The following is an 18,579-nucleotide window of genomic DNA, read 5'->3' on the forward strand; positions in this document are numbered from 1 at the left end:
AGTAGTTTACTTACAGTGAATTCATAACAATTAAATAATTTAACAATTAGAAGCACCCCAGAACAAGTATTTCCAGTTGACAAGTCTTTACCATTGCCATATACATCTGTTAGCAACTAAATGTGTGTGGGTATGTTTGTCCTGCCCGACTTTAGATACTTAACCTAGCTCAAACACATGCTAGCCTCCTTCTGCTTTCTCAATGGATATGAAAGATCATATGCTATTCCAGAGATGACTCAAAGTATTACAATTTTCCTCCATTCTGTCCCTCCAGCTTCAGGTATTTTTGTTTATCTCCCCTCCCCATGTTAGAAGGCAGGAGGGAGAAACACCTCATTTCTGGAAACTTTACCTCCTAAGCAAGATAGAGCAGTATTAAGCATGTGCTACTGCAAATCTAGTTTTATATCTGTAGTTAAACCAGAATTTACAACTCTGTAAACTTCAAAACAAATTGAAGATGGACTTCCCAAATGACAAAACAAGCTTTGCTCTGCAGTAATACAAAACCCTGCTAATAAGAGACAAGCAAGAAATGTCCCCTAAGCCATATACAATTACAAATACATACAAAGCAATGATATTACATGTGAATTAAACAGAACAGTAAAAATGAGTTTAATTCACAGTTTATGAATGTCAGCTTTACTATGATCAGCATCCTTGGAAATCTGATGCAACAACTGACAGCTACGAAATGCAAACTGACATATACAAGCGACAAACACAGCCCATTTCAACTCTTCATTTTGTATGTTGAAGAGGAAAAGCCAGTTAAACACATTAGCTATGTTTAAAGATAGTCTCACCTATTTCTCTATTGAGAATCTTTTCTTCTCTGTTACCTACTGGTTCAATAACTTTTAGAAAAGGTTGAAACAGTCGCAGGTCACAAAGTCTCCGTGTTTCATCAAAAAATTCTTCTCTTTCTGCTTCTTGTGTAACACTTACAAAAATATAAGATGATTCATCTTGAAGGAGCTGGTAGAGAGGGTATTTTCTTGCTTCCTTAAAGAGTTCATGTTTAATAGTTAATAAGGTGGCCTCACGGAGGCATTCTAGAGTCACTATCATTCCATTTGGGAGAAGACACTCCACAAGGATCCGTGGTGGCATCAAGTGGATGCCCCATAGTTCACCAGATGATGGTCGTGGAGGCATTTTTAAGTCTTTAGATAACTTCGTACGGGAAGTTTTTCAAGCAGTGATTCATAGGCATAAACCTAAGCAAAAATAATATTTAAATATTAAAATTTAAAATATTAACATCACAAGGCATTTCAGATAAAATTATTCAAACACCACTTATAATTGTAGATGAATATTCATAGCTATATTGTACATTCATAAGGAAGAGTACTTGATACAACTGATTTCTAACGAACGTGTATTTGATGTAAATATCTAATCAAAGAGTTAACAGCAGGATCACATTAGCATGTAAAAAAAAAAAGCCAATATTCGTGTCATCTCAAAAAAGAAGATTATTTTTTTAACTGAAGCTTATAATTTATGAGTAGAACACTTACATAGCATGGAGGATGAAAATGTCAAATATTCACATTATTATTATAGCAAATTTTAAGCAGAACTCAAACCAAATTCTTCACATTTTTATTTTGGAATGATCACTATAAACTACTTACACCAGCAAACCCCTCATTTTTCCATGAATGAGACAGAAGAACTGAGCTCCATTAACACTTTTTGGTTGAACTTGTTTTTATTTAGGATCAATTCCCAGTTCTAGTTCCCTTTGGCAGCCACGTGAATGTCTTTATGAAGCCAAAGGAAATGAGTGGAACACGTGTCTGACCTTCTGGCAGTGCTGCCTTATGCCAGCCTAGAGCAGGTACAAGAAAATTGTATCTGGACAGAGCAGAGAGGTCTTACAGACCAGCAGCCAACAGCAGATGCCAAATGAAGAGCAGAAGAACTAGGCAAGAACGCAGTGATACTTCATCAGTAAACTCTCCTAATCACTACCTATTCTTCATAGAGATAAGTATATATTTGTGAAAGAAATCCATAAGGAATTACTGAGTTTAATCAGGAAGTTTTCACACACAAACTGGTGGCATCCTGTGACAAAAGTGACTAACATTCCATGTTACAATGTATTGCTTTTCATTGTTCTGAAGCCTGTTACTTTCACCTGATATCCCAGATCTCTTGTAAAGAAACCAAGCTCCTTATCTTTGCATCCATTGCTCTTAATCTTATTGCAATCCATGAAGTCTTCCCCACTACCTCTTTTCCATAATAGTCCCAAATTATTTAGTCCTCCTCTGCCCAAAAGTCATTCTATATTTTTGCTAATCTTTGTTACCTTCTTTGTACCTCTTCCATATTTACCATGCCCTTTTTTGCAATGCAGATTGGGAACAACCATATCTGCACGCCACATTCAAGGTACTAACTGAGCACACGTTTACACAGTGACATATTTTCTATCGCTTTCCAAATCAGTAGTTGTTGCTCAGTGACAGTCATAAAAGCAGGACATTTCTGCTGAACCACATACCATATATTTAAGCTTCCATAGCAGAATAAGTTACCACAAAGTTACCATTATACATTAAGCAAATCTCAGACAGTGCATTACTTACACTTAGATCATAATTTCATTAACTTCAGCATGTACATTATGAGAGGATAATACCAACAGACCTGTAAAGAACAGTCCATTATCCATTATGCCTCCTCTATTAAGCAAGTGTCCTCAAAACACAGGGCTATACCAGACTATTATACTAAAGCCATTCTTAGTCACCTTTTCAGTCAAGAACCCTCTTAGGACTTCTGCTCTGCCTTAGTCTCTTTTTGTAGTAACAGAAAGGAGGAAAAAATTCAAACAAAAGCTTCACATCTTTTCTGTTTCAGCAACTTTCTGTAAGCTCTCACTGCGGAAAGACAATGAATTCTGTTTGCCCTTTGCTGAGCAATTTTTAAAAATATATAATGTATATATAAATAAAATTATAAATGTCTAAACATTACCTATATGTAAAAAAAAAAAAAAAAATCCCCATTTCTGCATGTCTATGCCTTTGTGCTTATTTTCTTAATTTTCTTCCAAGTACATCCAAGTACATGATTTTGCCCCATTTTGGTTCTTAAAAAACCCCAAACATTCAAATGAAAGTGTCTACTGCTTCTTAAGCAACTCTGAGTAGCAATAGGTTTGTCTTTATTAATCCCTCCTTTATAGTTGGATTTTGGGCTTTTAAAAACATCAACAAGAGTACTGAAGTGCCACTGCAAGTTTAGAAAAGTGCTGTTCCACCAACACTTTATGCATATTTACAAGGTCTTTGCAACTGACTTTTTTAACAACAGCCTAAAGAAGCTATTTAATTTTCCTCATTATTCTAATAGTTCTAGTGAGCGGAAATTGAAAGCTCCAAGCTGAAACTAAAAGTTCCAAGCACACTCAGGGTGCATGTAAAGAGAAAAACTTAGAAAGCTTATCAATTACAAAACGCTATGAACTCAAATAACATCATTTAGAGTAATTTGGAAGAATTCTGAATTACCAATAACTATCCTCAGTTTACAGACAGAAATACACAGAGGATTAAAGAGCATCTTTTTGATCAGGCAAAGCATGAACACAACTCCCTCTTAATTTTGCTGAATCGCATGCTTATTTATATTTCTTAATTACAAGCATTGGCAGAAACACATTACTGTTAAGACATATACCAGCATAAAAACCCCAGAACAACAAAACAAGAACATGCAGTCGTAAGAACTTTTCTGTCCAGACACACAAACAATGATAATATAGATGGACCACAATCAAATTAAATATTTACAACACAGAGTAGTTTATACCAGCAGTCTTTTAAGTTCAGTCCTACAATCCTGTTGAGGCTCCTCTGAACTGACTGTTTTAAGAACCCATCTTTTCCCTGCCCAAGGCATGTGTTCTCATTCTTCATCATGCTGGCATTGGAGCCAGCTCATTACAGGGTCCAATGGATTAAAGAGGCAGAAAACTACTCATTTCTCCTTTCTGGAATAGCTTCTGCTGTTTTAGCTGCCTTACTGAGATCACCATGGAGTCAGGTGAATGCCAAGCTCTGCACAGGAGAGTGAGCATGACTGCAATAGTCCTGAGCTAGTTCAACTTTAGGAATGGTAGTTTGAGCCACTGCAAGTTTTTCCTTGCAAGTATCTTTTCAAAATAAGCGTCAACCTTGGCTTTTTAAGTATTTCAAACATTAAATGACAACTCAATGCCATTCACTTAAAGACTTGTAAACAGTCCAAAACTTACACTCTTTTTAGAGCAACTGCAACAAAACAGCAGCTCTTGTTTTGAAGTGGGGTACAGACATGCCAGAATGGTGCATATAGTCATTCTGTGTGCGCATTCATTTTATTTGCACATGTAAGCACGCCTCCAGGGTTTGGATTTGGAAAGCAAAAATGTAAACAGAAACAGTTCTGAAGTATAGTTGGCAGCTTGTGTTTCTGTGTACACTTTCAAATCTGGAAGGCTGCCTGGAATAAATAGAATCAATTATGTTCTTCGACAGTAAAAGGACTGTAAGGGAATTCAAGAGAAATGTTATTTAAATCCCACTAAGAGTACATGCAAACACTTCAAATGAATACTACACCACACCTACAATCCCTGACCTTCCAAAACCACCTTAAAGTGGCAAAAGCTTTGGGATACCTGGATTTGTACAAAGCATTTGACACTGTCCCATGCAACATCCACGTTTCTAAACTGGTGAGACACAGTCACACTTGAAGAGCTGTGATCAACAGCTTGATGTGGGGATCAGTAACAATTGCCATGCCTCAGAGGTTGGTACTGGGAGCCAGCACTGTTTAACATCTTTGTCAGCAACGCACAGAGCGGGATTGAGTGTATCTTCACAAGTTTGCCAATGACACCAAGCTATGTGGTTACTTGGGGGTGCTGGTTAACAAGAAGCTCAACATGACCTGGTGTCGTGAGTGCACAGCCCAGAAAGCCAACCATATGCTGGGCTGCATGAAAAGGAGCATAGCCAGCAGATCAAAGGAGGGGATTCTCCCCCTTTACTCCACTCATGAGACCTCAACTGGATTACTGCATCCAGCTCTGAAGCCCCCAACACGAGGGACATGGACCTGCTTAAGCGAGTACAGAGGAGGCCACAAAGATGATCAGAGGGCTGGAGCACCTCTCCTAAGGAGACAGGCTGAGCAAGTTGGGCTTCTTCAGCCTGCAGAAGAGAAGGCTCCAGCAAGACCTTAGAGCAGCCTTCCAGTACCTAAAGGGGGGCCAACAAGAAAGCTGGAGAGGGACCTTTTTACAAGGGCATGTAGGGACAGAACAAGGGGGAATCCATTTAAACTAAAAGAGGGAAGATCTATACTAGGTATTAGGCAGAAATTTGCTGGGAGTGGTGAGACCTGGAACAGGTTGCCTAGAGAAGCTGTGGCTGCCCCATCCCTGACAGTGTTCAAGGCCAGGCTGGATGGGGCTTTGAACAACCTGATCTAGTGGAAAGTGTCTCTGTCCATAGAACAGGGGGTTAGAACTAGGTGATCTTTGGGTTCCAACCCAAAACATACTATGATTCTGCAATAAGACAAGATGATCAGAAAGGCCAAACTCAAAAAACACTCACTGATTAAACCCACATTCTTTTCAGCCTTCCTGATCCATTCAGCACATTCTCCATCACTAACATGTATTATATATTAAAACCACAGTTAACTGATAAGGCTTTTTACCCTGTTTTGTCAATTACCTCTGAGCATGTTCGCCAAAGAGAGGAACTCCATCTAGCATAAAGTTTATAAAGCAGGTAAAGACCCATAGTGAAAGTCTGTGGGCCAGTCTGGGGGGGGGGGGGGGGGAATGTTATTCACTTTATGAGACATTGTTAAGCTTGTTAGTCATCAGCACAAGCACCTATAGTTACTGGTCAGGCTCTGCAAAAAGCAAATTCCTCCATCTCTAATGTGCCAACTAGCAAGAAATCTAGCAAGCATAGAAGGAAGCAAGAAGCAGAAATGTACTGTGCTGTAATGCTGTGTTACATGTATGAAGTGTGGCACTGCTTATATAAAGAGGTAAGCATTCCAGTGACTGAGAGCTGAATAATTTTGCATTGCTATAAACATCAGCTAGTGTTTCAAAATCAATTCAAAATGATAGACTAAACACTCAGTTTTATCAGTCCATATCTGAAACTGAATTAGTCATTCAGTAAACTATAACAGTTTAACTGAAGTCTATTACTTTCTCCAGTCACAGCACAAATACCATTACATTGCTTTTATAGGCAGGATGTAGCAATGTTTTCTAATTTGCTATATCTTTGGTACCAAAGAGCTGCTCATGAGGATTCGTGTCTAGATTTGATTTCCATGTAGAAGTTTACTCTAGACTCCTAGCATTACCTAAAAAAAAAAAAAAAAAAGCCTTCTACTCAATAAACAATCCAGCTGTGTTTATAGATTTTAATTTACTGAGCACTCATGTAGGTTATATAGTTTTCTTAATGCTTTATCAAACCAATACTATCAGGCACAGGTATATCCCAAAATAACCTTTTTTTAAACTTCTGTGCAATTCCTGAAACAAAAGGGAGAGGGAGGAGATAAAAAGATTCTTGGGACAAGAGTAACACTTTTCAGAATGAAAGATACACTGAAACTCTCTAAAGAGCAAAATGTTTTATTTTCAGACATACCATGCACTCCAAAACTCACCATAAAGAAAACTGGGCAGAATTGCCTGTCTAATTTTGCTGCTGTCCAAACCTGCTGTGTGGTGACAGCAAGACTGCCCCAGACTAGATATTTTCAGTACTGTCCTTTTGCTCTTCCTGATTGTCAAGCTGGCATTTTGCCAAAATACAGGAAGTGGATACAAAGAGGTCTGAAATTGTCTTCTATGAAAACATTACTACACACAGATTTAAAAAGCAGAAATACTGCTTTGTTTAGAACAGAAACAGGAGACTCTTTCATTGCAGTTTTGTCATCTTATTTCTTATGTGTTACTGTCATCATTTCACAGAAAAGGCTCAGATACATGGAATTGCTTATCTGACCACAAACAGCAGCTCAACGGAAACAAACAGAAGGACTTAACACTGTCAAAAACACATCTTAATAGCATTTAGCTTCCTTCTGAAACAGACAAGTATTCCAAACACAATCTATTTTATTTGTAGTTACCCACTTCTTCCCCCCTGCAAAACAGTGCTGAGTAGCTTTGTCTTCTTCTACGCAAAGCGAAAAACCAACATTACAGCATCCATATGGTAGCATCCATAGAATTATAGTACAGCAAAAATACAAAATTATTCTTCCCTGTGAACATTAAATCTCAGCGGAAATTAGTGAAAAGAAATTTCAATTCTATTAGACATGGGAACATGGGCTGGCTATGTTTCAACGCTGTTCTCTTTGAAGTTATCTTACAAGCAGACTTTTTTGCTTGTTTCAAAATATAATATTCTTGGATTCTGGTTGTAGTGACTTTCAGACAACCATGAATAAAATTAATGGTGTGGTCATCCTGAAAAGAAAAAAAGAATGCACTATGTATATATGTGTATATATATATACATACATACACACACACATATAAAACCTCTTGGGCAATTCTATGTTATCTATTGCTGAAAAGAACAGAATCAAACAGCTGAAACAAAACCAAGTTGAACAATTTAAAAAGATTTACTACTGCTGGATTTTTTTATTCATTTATGTTTTTTATCCAAGAAAACCAAAAGACCTTTGTAAATTCCGATTTTCAAATCCCCTTGCTTGCCCTCCCCCATCCATGCAGGCATGATGTTTATAGCTTCACTCACTATCTGGGAAACATGAAAACAGGATCACGAGAAAGAAACATTTGCAAGTTGCTGGTGACCTCTACAACTCCCACTACGATGGTACTTTTTCCCCAGGGATCTCATGACATATCAAGAGCAGAATGCCTGTCCTAGAACATTTTCTTCCATTTAAAGGAGGATTTTTTTCCCTCTTTGTTAACAAAGGAAACCCTGGAATTAAATCTTCATTTTAGTTCTAAAGCATTCCATAATTCTATTTCTAGCTTCATCTTAAATGAAAGGATTTTATTATTTCTAGAAGACTAGTAGTCATGAAGCACAACAAAATTACAAACCCAACACATTTTCTCTTTTCACATATCTGCTTACTCATTATTTCAACTATTAGCTTGGTTTGCTATGTAGCAGGATGAGAATTACCCTCCTGCCTGGCTCTGGCTGGAGCTGTTCCTCCACAGCTAAGTGTGCACTCTGAAACATACTGCACAGCACTCAAAATTCTTTCAAGCTCTTCAACAGCTTTAACGTTCAGTAAAATTCAGAACAGTATTTCATACTGATAGAAGTGAGGTTTTCCTCTGATTACATACTCTGTTTCATACAGGTGACAAGCATTTTTTATGTGAACATCCGAAAGAATGTGAAGTAAAAGACACCACAAACCATATTTGCTCCTTGCTACAAATATTAAGAGCTTCAGTGTCAATTTTCACATGCAGAAATATTCTGCTTTTGGAAATTAGTTTAAGATTATATAGTAAAAAAAAAAAATTACCCTAGAATGTCATTTATGAAACTAGATTAGATAGGTAACAAATGCTGACTATATATAAAAATAAATTTCCACCTTAAATAATGTTGTTTTCTTTCCTTGTTTCTTCCCATCCTCCCACCTTCCTGGGATATTTGGAACATAGACAGTAAACAGGATCTTTAAAAACAGGAAGTGCTGGCACACAGACAAGGAGCCTGAGCAGAGTGAATCCAGGTGTTCCGCACTCTGGTCTAGTCTGAATCTTCATCTAACATGAGCAGCTGTGCAGCAGAACTGTAATTCTGATAGATACTGGACCTTTCCTGGTGCTGATCTCCCCCAGGTATGTCACCTTGGCTTTCAGAAGTAACTGCTGCAGCAAAATCAATCTTCAGTTCTACTGAAAAAGAGCATAGATTTCCTCTCCTACTGTCCATACCTAGAAGGGCAGGGAAAGAACTGCAATGAAACACAGGAGGCACTGCAGCCCTCACACTTCTATGCTTGCCTCTCTACCACAACCGACAGTATTAAGAGGGTTCAATCTACAACATAAACTTGACCAGCTCCTCTGGATGGAAAGCACAGAGAGGAATGTGTTCATTAAGAAAATATGACTGAGATTAGGCCCACTTCCGTTTATTAATTTACATCAATCTTTACTTAAAAGACCCACTCCTGCGAGCCCTTCCCTTTTTTCAAAGCAGGTAAAAGACATCAAATTCTGACTTACAGCATACTGCGTACTTCCCACAGAACATTTCTTAGGATGGAGTCTGACAGCAACTTTAAATTGAAACAAAAGGTTTCTTCAGTACCAAATTACTCCAGACCCTGAAAGCAGTTAATGTGTGTAAAAGTAAAAGAAGTCTGATTGGCAGTGGATAGCAGTATTTTTACAGTTATGCAGATTTTTAATACTAAGTATAAAACAGTGAACTGAAAGACAGAAGTTTCTATTCCATAATCTCAATATGAATTAGCTTTCCATTTATTCTACCTTAACTGACTTCTGCAGCCAAACAGAATAGATTGTATGGGTTTAGTCTGCATAGATGTACTGAATTCCGTTAGCAAAAATCATTCTCTTCTATTTACTGGTAAACAGAGGACGGGATGGAACTTCGCTTTTGATAGAGCACTTGTAAGGAATCACATCTCAGCAAAAGCCATGGAAGCAGTGCAGAAGCAGTTTTGGTTGTTTTTTGTTTTGTTTGTTTTTTTCCAACTCCCTTTTTAAACCATTTGTTGAGAGAAAGAAATTTGTGGCAGAGTTAACACAAAGGCACAGCCACCATAATGAAAAATTTCAATCTGACAGCTTTTGCCCTATAAAGATGTGAAGTTAATGTTCTTAGCAAATTTTCCTATGCAAAGACACACGGAATAAGATAGCAGGCAAACAAGTCCTACTTCTACATGAGCTGTAATTGCAACAAAAAAATACCATGGCTTTTCAAGAGTCAGTCAGAAATAATGAAGTACCACTTCCTAGCAGACTTGTTTGTGATACAGCCAATAGTGATTAAATATTCATTTAGCAGATGATAACCTGCTGAAAGTTAAGCACCAACAGTTTTCCATAAATTATCAAGACCTTTACCTTCCCCCATCCTGCCTACCCAGCACACCAAGTTAACAGAACAGCACAGTGGGATACTGCTCACCTGCAAAACATTTAGCACCACTACATTCTCCCATCAGGCTTCATCACCCTGAAGGTCACAGATCACTCAGCTGTATTGCTCCCAAGCCATCAGAAACCCAGCCTTCTATGTGAAACAATACTGTTGACTGAGTTACTGATTTTGTAAGCATACCTAACTGTTACAAAAGCAAGCATAAACATGACAAAACCCACGAAGTTCCTCTGAAACCTTGAGGTATGTAGGTTTATTCTTGTTCTAGCTTATTGACTCTGGTAGGTCTTTTCTCTGAGTCTGGTGTAGGACTTTTCTCTGCATTTACAGCTGAATGCCAAAGCAATAATCATGACTTGAGACACTAACATATTTGCATTTGCGTTCAAGAAGTGCAAACAAACATGATTCACTGTGACTATGTATGTCATTAGGTACTGCATGCTTCAGCCTGAAGCACAAAAACAGCTATGGTAAACTGTGACAAATGATTCTTCAACATGTTTAATGAAATGTTTATCATTTTAGTACATATCTGTTAGAAGCATCTGCTTTGCAAACCTTATGTTGTGCAAACACAAAAGCACCATTTCAAGTGTGGGGCTACCCAGACATTAAGCTTGTTGTTAGTGCATCTCCTTTTCCTGTACTTCAAGCTGTTACCCAAATTGTTTCTCTAATGAGGTCAGAGTACCAGCAATTGTGTTGACTACATCTGAAAGAAATGGCTAATATTTGCCTAAACGGATAATGTTTGTAATTAACATGAACTTTCCAAAGAAGAAAGTGACATAAGCTCCTAAGTATTTAAACAGTGAGTAAGAGCAACATCTCCACAATAGTTTCCCAGGTTGGAAAGTCACTTTCATATCCAGATTAAACACCGAGAATAGAGACACATGCTGCCTACTACTACAATCAGAGCTCTGTAAAAGGGATATGTTAAGACGACCTTTATTTAAAAAAAAGGTCAGGAAGATACCAGCAGTAGTCAGTCACTGTTATTAAGAGAAGTTTATACATCTGCACAAACAAGGAAGGATTTTTAATACATTTCCATTTTAATAGTCCTCTGGAAGCATTATGTTCATGCTTTTTATGTATGTATGTTCCAAAAGACTGAAATCACTTTTTAGTCTGTTCTGGGACAGAACAGAAGACCACAAAAGCTTAAGTGTTTTGGATTTAATTTCAACCCATAAAACCCACCAGTTAGGGCAGGGTGACTATACTGCAAATCACCTTTTTGTTGTTAAATAACCTGTCTGCATACAAGGACAGAAAAAGATGAGAAGCTACAATAATGGTTACTTCTCATATTGCCTTGAAGTTACTTGCAGTGCTATCCTATCTGCTGATGTACAATGAAAGGCTTGGAAACGAGGCGATTAAAGAGGAGTTGAAGAGCTGAATTGCAAAGTAATTTGACAACACATTTAAAAAGAGTTTCCACAGGCAGGAGTAGGTTTTGCTACCCTTTTCTTTATGCATCATCTCTGCTGTTTGTTGCTCACTGGCTTCCGCTTTCATCCTTTATCTCTTGGCAGTAGTTATGCCCTCTTTCCCCACACGTCAAACCATTCCAAGTCGGAGATATCTAAGATCAAGGGAGTGCTGCTAAGTAGTGATAACGACATCAGGGCTCTATCCTCCATTTCAGAGAAAGTTGAAGAGGAAGACAAGTTATTAGAATTATACTAATCACAACCCTGGTAAACATGAGAAAACCAGTTAAAATTTAGCATTGTAATTGAGGGTAAACTCTAAGTGCTTTCTTTTAGCTAGCTACCACTTATAAAAATTCACATAACTGATTATGTTTATCATCTACAATGACAGCATTTCAATTTCACATATTACTGTTTTACACCAAAACACAAATATAATTAATTGTAAATAATTTTTTGTAACAAACTTGCTAGACTTAAAGTGGCATTCACAGGCACTCTATTTGGGCACATCCTCAATTACACACCACAATCAAGACTATTCAAGATGTCTGGATGTTCTTTAAACATTAGCTCTTTTCTTGGGACAAGTGCTCTTCTACAGCATTTAACATCAGAACTGAAGGAGATTTCAAAGGCAACAGCATGAAACTGCAAGAAGATAAAATAACTATATTAATTGCTTTCCTCCCACAAGTGGAGACTACCCTGATAAACTGATAAGTGGAACTCAATGTCCAATATCCATATAAACTTTTCAGAAGGCAGAAAAACAATTTGATAGTATCACTTCCACTTTCAAAATCCAGCTACAACATTTGCTGATTATTCTGTTAACAGCTGGGAACATTAAGACAACAATGAAGAAAAAGTGGTATGCTTTAAAATATAAGCAGCTTAATGACCACAACAAGCATATTTTAGATTATTTGGAATGGAAGTTTTTACTTCCCTTTTCCCAAAGGGAGCTAGCTCTATTTAGAAACTTCTCCTTATGTTAGCACTATTAACTTTAATCTTTTAAACTATGCCTGTAGTCAAGAGTCATGTTAGTGTTTTCCAGCCTTAATGAAAAGTAACTTAACAGCACAAGCACCAAAGCTGGATCATAACATACCTCATCACACAAAGCATATTTGTTGAGTCCGAGAACAAAATCTCCACTCTACTTGCTTGGTAAGCCAATCTGTACTCTGACCATTCTTACTTTCTTTGTGGTTGCATTTTCAAGTGTTCAGTGTGTAGTTTGCCTACATCTTTGCAGAGATCAGTCTCATCACTTTCCTAGCACTTCGGATGTCAAAGTCCCAAGGTACAGAAAATTTTGTTCTAGTCGACTGATATTGCAGAACAGCCAAGTATTTCTTCTTATGGTTGGTAAGTCTCAGATGAAATGCTGAATCCTGAGTATTTTCTTTTCATTAACGTGCAAGGCTTCTTGCATTTTGAGGATGTTCAAGAACTTGTTTATTTGGTGAGTACTAATAGCTAAAAGAAGGAATATGGTTGCAACAAGGGGTAATTTTTTGCTGAACATATTTAGTGTCCTCTAAGGATCCTACAGCTAAGGAGCTAATAGTTTAAGATACAATAAAACCAATCTCGGCAGAAAAATCCATGCTTCTGGAAAAAACATAACCCAAGTTAACAGCAAGAGTTAAAAGTCAGGAACAGTCTTGGAACATCATTCATCACCATTAACTGCCACATTAAGGACTGGCAAAAGACTGACTAATTAGAATGGAAATAACAAAAACAGTTAAGTCTCAATGACAGATAAGTTTGACATGTACAATCTTGGAGACAACCTTCCAGTTTTGCTTCTTCTTTATGTTCCTTTGCCAAAGAGGGTCATAATGTACAGCCAATAGTGTGACTCAGCTGCCTCAAAATTCCAGGGAACTTTACAGTAAGTCTTGGTCAATTCAGTAAGTCTCCTGTATTCAGCAAATATGCTTTGTAGTTCACAATCCTCAAATGCTACATTTACAAGCATTTCTACAATCAGAAGCTGTAAGCAAAACTACCAAAATTTCCCTACATAAGTTAGTTTAAGGAAGTGTGTTAATGGGTAGACAAAAAACTCAAACAACAGAACACAATCATCAAGGTATATCTAATCTTCTACTAGTAAAAAGCAATGGCACATGAAACAAGATATCAATGAAACTTAAGTTCTACGTTTGACCCAAATGTTCTTAAATTAGACTGAAGTAGTCATTTACTTCTATTGCTGCAAGTTACCAACATGCCAGGGACATGAAAGGTTCACCAGTACTTCATCCTTTCCCCTTCAATTTCACAACTGTAAGCTGGTTTCTTTGAATTTTGTTTTTACATTTCTGGAGGTATCTGAGCACAGGTTTGTTTTTGTTGTTTTAGGTTTTTTCTGTTTGTTGTTGGTTTGTTTTTTTTTTTTTAATAAAAATAATAAAAAAGGGACTATAAACATGCCCAGCAAGCGTACTTAGCAGGCATAATTGATTAAGTGCTTTTATTCCATTTCACAGGCCTTAAGAAAAGGGAACTCTTAAGGGAACTCTCAAACAAGTGATGGTGACCACTGTCCCTCACATTCCTTATTTGAAATACACATGCTTTTTAAACTGCCTTTCAAAAAACCTGCATCCAGAATTAACTAAAATCCCTAAGATTTTCTAGAATTGAAGTGTAAAAGCATGCTACATAAAATAAAACACAATGGCTGCAAAGACATTAACTACTGCTTAAGACTGTGAAGACAGACCCAGAATTACAAAATCTGTACTCAGCCTGCTGCATTTCCATTTGCCCATAAGTTACATTACAGGATTTATAAAAGGGTCATTTCCCACCCGCACCTCCCCATTTTTTCTTTCTTCACTTTTTTAAAACAGTTTAATCCCCTCTATCCCTCAGTTGGGCTTGGTTTTGTGCTCAATTTTTTTGTTTGTTTGTTTGTTGGGGGGGCCCACTTTGGGTTTGGGTTTTTTTGTTGGTTTGCCATTTTGGTGTGTGTGGGATTTTTTTTTTTTTTGCTTGTTTCGTGGCTTTTTTTTTGTTTGTTTTTAAGTTAATACTATAGCAGTGCTGCAGGAAAAAAAAGTTAATACTTCAGAGTATTAGTTTTCTTTCGTTTAACATATTCAACTTAAACAGCAAATGAAATTTTCCATCCAGTTTTAGCATAAATATTTTTTTGGCCTCTTCTAGCCACAACTACAATTTCAGACAGACATCATCACTTGGAGCAGCTGATGTCTGGATGTTTAAAAGGATGAGACAAAGCTCCCACAAGCAAGGGATGCAATGCAATGCAAAAACCCCAAACAAAACAAACCAACAACTAACTCTACCTTAGCTTACACTGCAAGCCACAAGTCCATTTCTTCAGATAGCCAAAGTACAAACTCTTCTTTCTCTAATGCTGCCCCTTCAACTCAATCACACACACAAGAAGATGCACACATGGCCCCTTTTTCTTCAGCTGGGAGATTTATCAAATCCCACACAGTTTTCAGTAATCACAAAACAGTAATAAGACAAAACTTTACAATGGCATTCTATAACTTAACTGGAAAGCCTAGTTTTGCAGTATTATTCCCACTCCAATTATAAATCATAAGAATCAGTTTCCTCATTAGTATCAATGTTAAAAATCCCCTTAGCCTCCCCTAGCCCAAATACAACATTTTTAAAGTTTCCTATTAACTACAATCTTTGTCTTTGTTAACGTACTCAACAAGGCAAAACAAACCCACGTACGATAACCATCTACAAGATCTAGTATTTCTTACATGATGTGGAATTAATGTATCATCCCCCAGATTTTCTTTCCCCCAAAACAGGCAAGAAATGCAATAGCAACTATTTTTTTACTTGGAAGTGACTGATAACTTCAAGATGTTCAGATACCTGCATTTTCCTGCTTCCCAGAGGATCTGTACCAAATGTCTTGGAGACTACATAATGGATTGACCTGCTGTGCACAAAATTTTTAAGAAAATATTGTTTTGCAGACCAAATATCAGCCTTAGGCTTCTTGTCCATCCATTCATAGGCAACTCGAATTTCTTGCAGAGTTAAAATTATGATAATCAAGCCTTCTCAAAGTTGTATTACATACGACCAAGCCATTAAAAAGCAGAATTCACATCTGAATCTGAGGAGCTACTGTGAGCACAAAGTCATTCTTTATGCAATAACATCTTTTAAAGGTGTAATTTTTCTTCCAGTAACTGGAAGCCTCTTATTATATACTTGGTCTTGTGAGACAGCATGATGATAAAGTGCGAACCCTCTGCTTGTTGTTGGAATTCCTATTCTGAAGCAACATTTAAAAAGTGATTTAGCCAATAAGAAGCATCCTTCACTTGCTTCCAGAAAGCAGGAATGACCTGATGGTCAGAGAAACAGTTAACTAAGTATTGACCCACTTTATGACTTCCAGTAAAGCACAATTACTTTGTAAACAGCCCAGCTACACCACCTTTCCCAAAGAATAGTCCAGAAAAAAAACCAAAACACACAACAGTGTCATTATTCACACAAATAAGTTGCAACAAGCAGCAAAACAAATTTGGCCTAACAATAAAAAACTGAAGCAGCTGAGCAACTGAAGGTATGGACTTGTATGTTAGGCTTAGCATGCTTTGGAAAACAACAGAAAACTGTCTCCAGATTGCTAAGAAAGGTCAAGTTAACACCCATGCAATGCAAGGTATCTGCTCCAATCAAATTTCAACTGCAGCTCTGAAATCGCTGTATTTATTGTCTTAATGAAAAAGCAGAATATTTCATGGATCACATAAGGAATTTTGTGGTTTCATAAATTTCTCTGTAAGCACTACGAACTTGGCTAATGCCTTGTTTGCCTACATGATGACATTGGCCAAAATATGCTTCCAAATAACTAACCACTACAGAAAAGTTTGCCAATGTTATTTTTTGAGAATAAAGTTACTTACTGTGAAACTTTAGGTTCACAGGGAGATTTATTTCAGGACAGCTTATCCAGTTTCCCACAGCAGACAAACCATTAAAGTCCGTCATTCCAAGTACCGAAATATTACTAGGAACTAACAATACTTACGTACAACAAGAGCTGGACTTTGATTATTACACTGCATTATAGAATTGCAGCATGGAAGCAACAAGCATGAGAACAGCTCTATAAATTAATTGTGATATGGAATAAATCAAGGAATGATTCATATTATGACAGGAAAGTTCTAATTTTATCCAATGCGATGAATTTCAAAGCCTGCTATAGCTCAAAGGAGGGATGTAAGGGTACAGGTAACTGACAGAACAGAGTCCAGATTTCCCCTATTAAGTACTACAAAATCCAGATTCAGACTCCAGTTTTCCACTCCTTTATAAGTTCGCTGCAGAATGCTCATGACTGCAGAATTAACTTAAGCAAAGATTTAGAGTCCATACTGCCCACTTTTAAACATATACTTTCCTTGTGTTTGCTCTGAACAAACACTGTTTGTAAATTACTTCTGTTCAATCATATTCTTAAAGTCAGTAAAAGCTCAAAAGAAAAAAAACATACAGAAACATGTAAGTAACAACAGCAGAAGCAATAGGTCTAATATCTTAACCTCAGGAATACCAAAACCAGCAACAAAACCCCTAAACAAAAACAAGCATGCAGTTCGCATTAGCTTGGTCAAAGTTTTGTAAGCATTCAGCCTACTAGAAAATACATAAGGACTGGTAGGAAATAGCAGTTTCATATTTCATTTCAACAAAGACAGATCTCTGCACAGCATTAAATAAGATGCTTTTACAGGTAGCAGAGATGGGACTGACTTACTACAGTAAGTCAGCTGCAGCTCAAAACACACACGGAGAGTGAGAAGAGCCTCTTCTCCCAGTGCAACTAACTCGCCGAACCGTGACCCCAAATGCACTCCCATCACAAGGCTTGTTGAAACATATTTACAGAAAATAGCTACATTTCAGGGGTGGAGGGAGCCGCACTCGAGAGCGTCAAGCCACGGGTTTTTCTTCTTCCAAGTTATGACTCTAGGAGAGGAGATCCATAAACTGTGATGCGTCGGAGGAGTGCCAGCCGAAGAAAGCCCCATCGCCCGCCCCAACCACCCGAGGGCCGCGCTTGCCTCTCCAGCTACCGAAGACGAGCGGGACACCCCCCAGTCAATGAAAAGCGGCGCTCCTCTCTGCCGCCACCCAGCCAGATTGCTGGGCAGCCCCGTCCGCCGCCCGGGACGCCCCAGAGAGCGCTGCCGTGCCGCGGAAAAGCCAGGCGGCCCCGACCCCCGCCTCACTCACCTCACAGGCACGGCTTCCTCGCCTCCGAGCCGGCCCGCAGCCGCCGCCCCACTGGGCAGGGCTGGGCCGGGCAGCACTCCGCAGCACTCGCAACACCTGAGCCACACTGCAGCCACCACTGCACCCCGTAAGCTCGGCGACCGTGCCCCCGAGCGCGAACGGAAACAGCACCGACAGCCACCACCCCAATACCAAAGAACCGCCTCCCGCACGGGCAATAACAGGAAGGGAGCGGGGCCCTGACCCCGGATGGGGATGGTGCCTCCCGCCGGAAGTGCAACCGCAGAGCGTAGGGGGAAGGTGGAAGCAACGCGCGTGCGCGGCTGAGGAGGGCTGAGGGTTAGGGTGGTGTGCTGGGCGCCGGAGGGGGGCGCGGGGAGGCGGGGCCCCGCCGCTGCTCGCGTAGAGCTGCGGGCGCGGTGTCCTGCCGCGCCACCTAGCGGGGCGGTGGGGCCTGCGCAGGCACAGGCAGCAGCTGCCCGCGTGAACGGGGGCGGCCCCGGGCCCCGAGCTGGCCCGGCTGGAAGCCGGAGTTCAGAGCAGCGGGCTTGTCCTGCCCCGAACTGCCGCCTGTCCCACTCACTGCCGCAAGCTTGTTGATAAGCGCCTCATGGCGGTTACGCTGCACTACAGGG

The 18,579-nt window shown here is 39.0% G+C and overlaps 1 protein-coding gene across 5 annotated transcripts in view; it reads right to left on the reverse strand.

The window, feature by feature from the left end:
* The window catches only part of PIK3CA (phosphatidylinositol-4,5-bisphosphate 3-kinase catalytic subunit alpha), a 47,739-nt gene extending 29,576 nt beyond the window's left edge, over nt 1-18,163 (reverse strand). The window contains exons 1-5 of one of the 5 annotated variants that reach the window (XM_065674522.1): nt 17,945-18,163; nt 17,608-17,677; nt 9,308-9,408; nt 8,668-9,013; nt 813-1,226 (exon numbers count right to left, since the gene is read on the reverse strand). In XM_065674522.1, coding sequence (XP_065530594.1) covers nt 813-1,164 — 352 coding nt within the window. In that variant the 5' untranslated portion in view covers nt 1,165-1,226; nt 8,668-9,013; nt 9,308-9,408; nt 17,608-17,677; nt 17,945-18,163. Of the gene's footprint in view, nt 1-812; nt 1,227-2,776; nt 2,818-8,667; nt 9,014-9,307; nt 9,409-17,607; nt 17,678-17,944 lie in introns of those variants that run through there. The other 4 variants (XM_065674523.1, XM_065674525.1, XM_065674524.1 and 1 more) reach the window with 4 other exon arrangements.
* Between the last annotated feature and the right edge of the window lie 416 nt (nt 18,164-18,579).

The sequence above is a fragment of the Lathamus discolor genome, chromosome 3 (assembly GCF_037157495.1).
Source record: "Lathamus discolor isolate bLatDis1 chromosome 3, bLatDis1.hap1, whole genome shotgun sequence".
In the NCBI taxonomy this organism is placed as follows: Eukaryota; Metazoa; Chordata; class Aves; order Psittaciformes; family Psittacidae; genus Lathamus; species Lathamus discolor.